General features: G+C 38.6%; 1 protein-coding gene across 1 annotated transcript; it reads left to right on the forward strand.

The window, feature by feature from the left end:
• The first annotated feature begins 450 nt into the window (after nucleotides 1-450).
• Nucleotides 451-7731, forward strand: tbata (thymus, brain and testes associated). The gene is made up of 9 exons (XM_084741143.1): nucleotides 451-840; nucleotides 1089-1296; nucleotides 2784-2954; nucleotides 3068-3156; nucleotides 4710-4859; nucleotides 5146-5227; nucleotides 6216-6363; nucleotides 6456-6496; nucleotides 6785-7731. Exons 2-9 carry the CDS (start codon nucleotides 1104-1106, stop codon nucleotides 6874-6876), a joined length of 966 nt encoding a protein of 321 aa, XP_084597269.1. The 5' UTR covers nucleotides 451-840; nucleotides 1089-1103; the 3' UTR covers nucleotides 6877-7731.
• The last annotated feature ends 207 nt before the right edge of the window (nucleotides 7732-7938 follow it).

Genomic DNA, 7938 nt, shown 5'->3' on the forward strand with positions numbered 1-7938 from the left:
GATTTTTTTCCCACTTTATTTACGAAGGCACACAGCAAAAAACTGCTATACTGGTGAGCCGACTGGTTCTTTTTTAAATTAAGAACGTCCTCACCGTCTGCACTAATTTTCTCGCTCCACACTGTTTCTGTTGTCATGTCGATGGTGCAAATGTGCCGTAAATGCGTTTATGTGCTGTATGTGTGTCACCCCTACCACGCTCCATTATCAAGGGATATGATAGGCTGTTTATAAGACAGTTTGCATTTAATGCATTTAATATTTTATTTAACTTTTTGTTAAATTGCTATTGATGAAGTGTCTATTGCTGACACATATGCCTATTATTTTCTTGACTGGGACTAATACAGTATATAATATCATAATTGTAAACGATTGTATTTACTGAAAATATATTGGTCATTGTCAACTTAGTTTTAATTGAGAACTATGACTTACTGAAGGCAGAGGCAGCATGAATCAATAACCATTTTCAGAGCACATGTACATTTATATTCACACCTGTATACCACACTACATGCTGAAGCAAACTGGTAAACTAAAACACATTTTGGTCAGGTGTTTGTTGTCTCACTCACAAATGTTCTTGTTGAATTTGACTGAGGTGATTACTGTTGACCGAGTTTTTTTTTTTTTTTTTTTTTTAATTAAACATCAAAAAGCAGTTAAATCCAATTATGCTTTGCATATGAAAATCCTGTCTAAATGACCTGTCTGAGAATAGCAGCCACTCATTGTGTACAGATGCCATTAATTTCTGTTTAGTTCTGGTTTCTTAGCAACAAAGACAACACAGAGCACCAGCTACCAGAGGATTTGAGCTGGAGGCTGCTTTCAGAGGTAAAGTGCTTCTCAAAGTTTTATTATATATATCTGGAACCCTTTTCCTGGTAGTGTTCTTCCTGCTAGAAAATATATTTCTAAAAATTTTTAGTCTTTGGACTCTTGAGTGAGTATTGAGTATTGACTATTATCTGTCTTGTTCTTTGTTAAGTTTTAGTTTGCAAGTCACAGCTTTGCAATTATGAATGTGTCTATAACATCACTTCAAAAAAGGGCTTATATTCCTTATATTCCAAAACTTTCAGCCGTCACTTCAAGATATGTCGATGGCACTCAGTCCAGGCTCCCGGGGGACAACAGGAGTGAGGAGCCATAATCAAACTATCCAGGTGCCCTTCACCACTGAGTTTTCTAAGATGCCGAAGACAAGCAGTGCGCGCTTTGGCGCCTTGAGTCATCACTCATTCTTCTCCCGACACAACCCTCATCCAAACAGGGTGAGACATATCCAAGGTAAGCGACTTCATTTGAAACTTAAATCAAGCCTTGCTGCCATATGCTTCCCTAAATTACAGTAAATGAATGTGTTTTCTCATTCATCTATGCAGTGCAGAGATCAGTAGGTGACTCAGACCTTTATTTGATTTCCCTGGGTATTTGTCTCCAGTCAAAAAGGAGCAGGCTGAAGACATTAAGCCAGCAGATTCTGGTTCCCATCTAGGTTTTCAAATTATTGTATCATACTCAAATAGAAGAGCACAGCTGCTGCACTGGCAAGAAACATGTGCTTCTGCATCCCCACTATATATGAATCGAAAAACACATTTTGTCCTTACAGAGTCTTGTATAGCTGGAGAACTGCTGGAGAAACTCTTAAGACCTGCCAAGCAGTGGCAGACTCAGGTTTTATGAGATACTGGGGCAAAAAAAAATAAAATGGGCACCACCTGCATGTGGTGGGGCATGAGCACGGTGAAAATCATCATGCATTTAAGGTGAAACAGTTTCAATTCCAGGTTTAGATTAAAATTGTTTTATTGTACAACAACTACTGCAACCCTGTAATAAAAACACACAGGAAGCTATTTAACTATTTGAAGACCCTAGCAAGTAGGACACCCTCAAAAGCAAGTTATCATATTTTGTTCACTGGAAATGCATCGTAATAGGCACTTAATCATAAGTGTTTAATTACTTAAGCACTCTAGAGGGCATTGTCTCACACTTTTTCCACTGGAAGCGCATCCCAGAGGGCATTTTATCATATTTTGTCTATTATAAGGGCATCCAAAGGGTATTTGACACTGCATTTAGCCCCAGGTTAAGAAAGCTGTTAGCCTAGGCTAAACTGGCACTGGCACAATCCTGGCATGCCCCAAAGTGGGCTAACCCTGACTTTAGCCGGGGGCTAGCTGGCCCTGCTCCAGAGCAGGGTTAGCCCCGCATATCCCCTGAAAATCAACTAAACCCAGCAGCAGTGTGAAACAGATTAAGATTAGAAGAAGATAATCGGTTGACGGTTATCCCAGGGTTAACTCTTAGCCCAGGGCTAAGGATAGACAAAAAATAGATGTAAATAGCAGTACAGGCAGGGGAAATTATGTATTTATATTGATTTTGGGGGTGCACTGTCACTTTAAAATGTCTTGATGCAACTTTACATTACAACCATTAAGGTCCTTATTCTGACTGCATCACATCCTGAGATAAGTTATAATTTTCAAGTTACTTACACTGCCTATTAAATATTTAATGAGTGGCTCTATAGACACATGGAATAGTGATATGATACATGAAAGAGATTATTATTATTGGCAGAAAGTGGGTCTCATCCCTGTGGTTCTCATGAAGTTGTCACCTTTAATCTCAGCGGGAGTTTTGCTGGCTTTATTTCTTGAGGGCATTCCTTTGATGGTCCCACACTCATGATCTCGTGTTTGTTTGTGTGTGTGTGTGTGTGTGTGTGAATTGTGAATATTCCGCCTCTCTCTTTCCCACAGGACTCAATGGTCGGCCCGTGTGCATGGTGAGAGATGATTGGTATGTCACCTCATCATTATTTCCTCATCCACTTCTCAGAAGCCATGTCCTCAGGAAAGCAACCGACTCATCCTTCGGTTTTCTGCCTCTTCAGAATATTTATGGAGTTGGTAATAACAAAAGCAAATCAGGTGTGTTTACCCTTAGAGCCGCTAAATGTTCTCATTAGGTCTGTTGCTCTGCCTTGACAGAATCCCACTGAGCCTCAGAATAATGGCAGAATTTCTTGCTCTTTATTTCTTAGCACTATTTTCAGAGGCCTGGAGGGATGAACTCAAAGAACTTGCTGCAAAAGTCAGTTTGTCTTCTCAAGAACAAAAGGACAAAAAAGAGGTATGAGTATCGCTATAATTCTGTAATGTGAAATACGTCCGGAGTTACTGCATGGTACAGACAGCAGCAGAGATTTCCCAGAACTCAATTTTCAGCAATTCTGGTGTGGGATATGATAAGAGCTGAAGTTTGCCTGGGAGGCACAACCTTTTGTTGTTGGCACTTTTGGAATACACAGTTTTTGTAATTTGAGTGTAATACAGTTGTGGCCAGTAGCTTGTTGGATTATATACATCCAGTGGCAGTGAAAGAGTAGCAATGTTGGACATTCTGTAGAGAAAATTTGTTCATAAACCAAATAAAAGCACTTATGTTATGCACTGCATGCATTCATTCTCTTCAGGTTTGCCTTTTCAAAGATTTATTTGCCCCCGGAATGGCAAGACTGAGTCTTAGAGGCGGCGCGTCCCCCAGTTTGTGTACAAACCCACAACAAACTCAAGCAATCGAATGTTTTAGATTCTGCTTGGATATTGTCAGGTTCATGGTGAGGGCCAAGGTGTCCCTGGGAGGCACAACCGAAATTATCCATGGGATGTCAGACGCCTCAACAGTACAGCTGCTGAGACGTGAACTTAAAGAACTCACTGAGAATAACAAACTACTTTGTGCCTCAAGGCAGAGGTTGCATGTATTAATACAGTATAAGTGCAGGTACTGCTGGGTAAAGTTTATCGAGATAAATTGTAATAAATGATTGGATTGTAGGTACATTTCCACCCACCTGTTTTATGCACATATTAAGTTTCCTTACATTACTTGAGGATATGAATAAAAAGTGCCACAAAAATATTGAAAAAACACTTTTTATGCTTGGTGGGGTGGAAAAGTTGGTTTACTGATAAAACCAAAATGCACCAACGTGCAATGGAAACAGATATAGCAAATAAATAATGACATACCTGAAGAATGTGACTTAAAACCTCCACTGAAGCCTCGGCTCCACTAAAAAGTAAATTGACAGCAGACAAAAAGCATCCGACCTGTGAGCAACAAAAGATGTTTAATATTCTGCTATTTGGGGTTTTTACTGGTGGTCTTTTGATGAAGTAATTTCTTTGCACCTTCTTTATCTGCAACAGTACATGACTTGCCTGCAGAATTAGCACCACCTACACTCTCCCTCGATGAAGCAACTGCTAGTAGTCAATTAACAAATACATAAACATTTTTCCCTAATTTTCAGATAATTTATGCTACATTTGGTGGCTTATGTTGACGAAGATTTTCCTTTGTGTTCAGTGCAAGCTAGCAGATGTTAGCCTGCTAACACACTTAACTGTGATGGTTTAAATGATAAACATTATACCCTCTAAAAAAAACAGCAGGCTAGCTTGTTAGCTTTGTAACATTTTGTGCATTTTACCACAAAGCACTGCTGTTTCCAAGTAGGTTACAGCCTCACAAGCTATAGCCAAAGACTCTTTGTCTTGTCAATTTATGCTTCTTGTTCCTAATTTCCTAACCTAATACCTAATTCAATAAAGGATATTATGCAACATATTTTAAAGAGAAATTTATGTACTGATGCAAAGAATGTTTCTGTATTCCAGGAGCAACCTGAGGAAGAATTTGTCCGCCGGAAGACTCAATATTCAGCAGCAACCGGGAGAATCATCCCTCCATCCTCCAAGTCTTACCAACGCAGATCTCATTCCCAGCACCTGCTGTATCCTCAGCCTTTACATGACCAAGAACTCATGGTGATATTCTCCACCAATGATCCTTAGCTCAACCACAGCCAGAAAATATGTAATTTGTTGTGGTTTGGATTTGAAATGAGGCACAACCATGAAATCTAAAACCAGATCTAAAGAGGCTTTCTTACATCATAGAAATTCTTCAGAGCAAATACCTTTTGCTCAAGGTTATGGTGCATTTAAGCACAGCTCTGTCAACAGGCTTCTTGAGGAATTCAGATGAAGCTTAAATACGAATATATGTGGCATGCAAGGTAATGTTGTTATGGTCCTTCTGCTCTGTTGTCAGGTGTTGGAGATACTTTGTCAGATCCTGCAGACAGATTCCCTGTCCACAGTCCAGCAGTGGCTTCTGCTCACAGGACAAAGAGGTAAAATTCATTCCACAAAGATGATGAGAGTTTGTGCACAGACAGCACATTTTAATTTTGTATCTCAAGGGTACACTACAATTGTATTATAGATGCTAAAAAAACAACAACACACATTTAGCAATACTTAATTTGAAGGGATGTGCATAAGACTGGCATTACACCTTTATGGATGTTTCCAACTTTACCATTATGTAAAGCATTGTTTTGAGATATATTTCTTATGACAACCTGGCATTAACCAAGACGGAAATGTTTTTTTTTTCCTGACAACTTGACATTAACCGAGACTCAATTAATTAACTTTATGTGTGTTTGTTACATGTTATACAGTTATATACTGTTGTTTTTGACATTGACTATATGCATATTTTCCTTATTTTCAACTCTAGTGTTAATATTTGGACTTGTCATAAAGATGTCATTAAGTGTTTTTCAGCTGTTAAATACTTTTAGAACTGTCTCATGAATAATTTCCTTGAACTCGTCATAAGGCCATAAAACATTTTCTTAAATTAAAATCACAAACGGACAGAGCAGCCTTGGTTGACTAATAAGTTTTTCATTGTTTTCTAGTTTGTGTTTGTGTTTTTAAGTGACTAAGCACTTAAAAGAATTTATAAAGCAGTTGATTACGTCAACTTTTTGATACTGCTTTTGAAAAACAAATAAAACAACAATGAAAAATTATCATTATATTTTTCATGATCTTTTTTCACTTTTAGATGATGAATCAATTAATGGACTTTTGCTGTTGTGTCCTCACTACACACTCCATCACACAAGTCATTTATCTGCTTCATTAGCATTAACAGTTTCCATTCTTCGTTCGTAAATTACTTTACAACCTGCTCTTTAATTTCATCAGTTAATGCCGTTATTCAAATTAACTTCTGAAAGAGCGTATAATTGGTCTGGTAGCACACTGCGCTGCCGATGAAGAGAATCACTGAAGTGTTTTCCTGGTATTGATGTGGTGCACCCTCAGAGAAAGACCTGGTGATGGGGATGATCAAACAAGCTCTGGATGGTGTCGACCTCTCAGGACATCATCCGCAGACCTTCCATTCTGGTGCATCTGCACCGGTATATCGTCCATCATTCGATCAGTCGTGGAGAAAACCGCAGAGGACGAGGTTGGAAAGATCTCTAGAATTTTCATCTGGTTCTTCTTTTCAAAAAATCTTTCATTGTCAGTGTGTTTATTATTGTTTATTTACCTCCGTAGCTCATACAGAGCGAGCCGAGCCCTCGGCGAGGACAAGCCAGGTAACTACATGTTGTTCTACTTCTTTCATTCTCATTGTGTTGTTGGGTGTGTTTCCTTTCCTGAGATAAACCATGAAACCATCTATCTTTCTTCAAATAATCTCTATCAAGCAGCTTGCTAAAAAAGAGCAAATAAAAGAGGGAGCCAGATCTTTCAAAGTGAACACTTGTGTGAGCTTATTGCACAGTGACATTTTCAGTTCATTCTGAGTAAAACAGGAGGACCTGATGCAAATAAACAGTAAAATTGCTGGCTTTGAAGACTCTGACTTGAGTGTTCTTTTGCAGAGAGGATCGGAGATGCAGAGGTCCTTGAAGTCCATGCAGGAGCTCAGAATCATCCTCAAGATGATCCACTTCAGCACAAGGAGAGTGACTAGGGCTCCCTGATAACTGTGTGATAGACTTCTGATTATGAGAAGTGATGAGTCCCTTGTTTATTGGTCCCATGAAATAGATTTTCTTTAGCATTTGCTTTTTAGATGTTTAGCCAATTTATGAGAGGAGTTCTCCTGATTCCATTTGCACTTCATTAAAGCAATATACCATAGGTGCGATAGTTATATGATACTTGTGTATCTCTTGTTAGAGGGGATCATGTTTTAAAACAGAAAAGCAGAATAACAAGTTGAACAAGTATAACTTGCTGTTTCCTGGGAAATAAAACTTAAACTAGATATGTTCATGTGGTTTACTGAACACAATTGCGACACTTTTGTGTGTTTAGTGTTTTGGCATAATGCAAGGTGACATTGGTGACTTTTCCTAGTATAGAGGCTTTTTATTTCTCAAATATGACAAACAGTAGGAAAAAAGTTACTTTCTCCTCAACCAGAGTGAAACAATGTACATGTATTGAGTGGCAATACACTTAGTGACAAAGGGTCACTTTTGATGGCAACTGGAGCTACTGGCAGTGAAGCAAACCTCCGATGCTAGCTGCATATAAATCACCAACAAAGCAGATTAGCATATTTCCTTTGAGAGGAGGTGATGATCACTGCCCAAGGGTGGACTTATATGACTTTAGATGGGGATAGCCTGAGAAATTGATTAATAATGCATCCCCATATGATCATCATTCTGCATGCATTTCTTTTACTCTTCCCCATCCCCTCCTTCCCTCTCTCTCCAAAGGTTAGTGACCTAGAATACAAGTCTTTTATCAAGATCAGACTCACCTAATCATGTGGTAGCCGACAGAATGAAATGTCACGATATCAGAGTTTTGTTTTTTTTTTGTTGTTTTTTGCAGAACTGACTCAGGCTGTCATGTTAGTGAACGTTTGTTCTCTTTAAAACCATGCAAATGCCACAGAGAAACATTATCTGTCCAGACTGTCATATTATGAAACAACTCCAGTGACTGTAGAAAATAATAGAAAAACAGATTTTAAAGACGATGACAGTCAAATTTGGGGGTGCTGACATTTTTCAAAAGT

Source organism: Lutjanus erythropterus, chromosome 17 (genome assembly GCF_056507025.1).
Source record: "Lutjanus erythropterus isolate fLutEry1 chromosome 17, fLutEry1.hap2, whole genome shotgun sequence".
Classification (NCBI taxonomy): Eukaryota; Metazoa; Chordata; class Actinopteri; order Lutjaniformes; family Lutjanidae; genus Lutjanus; species Lutjanus erythropterus.

Excerpts from the sequence above, each read along its gene's own strand:
- tbata (XM_084741143.1), top strand. The coding sequence starts at position 1,104 with ATGTCGATGGCACTCAGTCCAGGCTCCCGGGGGACAACAGGAGTGAGG. Across the intron at positions 4,860-5,145 it reads TACATGACCAAGAACTCATG|GTGTTGGAGATACTTTGTCA; the intron begins GTGATATTCTCC and ends CTCTGTTGTCAG. Across the intron at positions 6,364-6,455 it reads AGAAAACCGCAGAGGACGAG|CTCATACAGAGCGAGCCGAG; the intron begins GTTGGAAAGATC and ends TTACCTCCGTAG.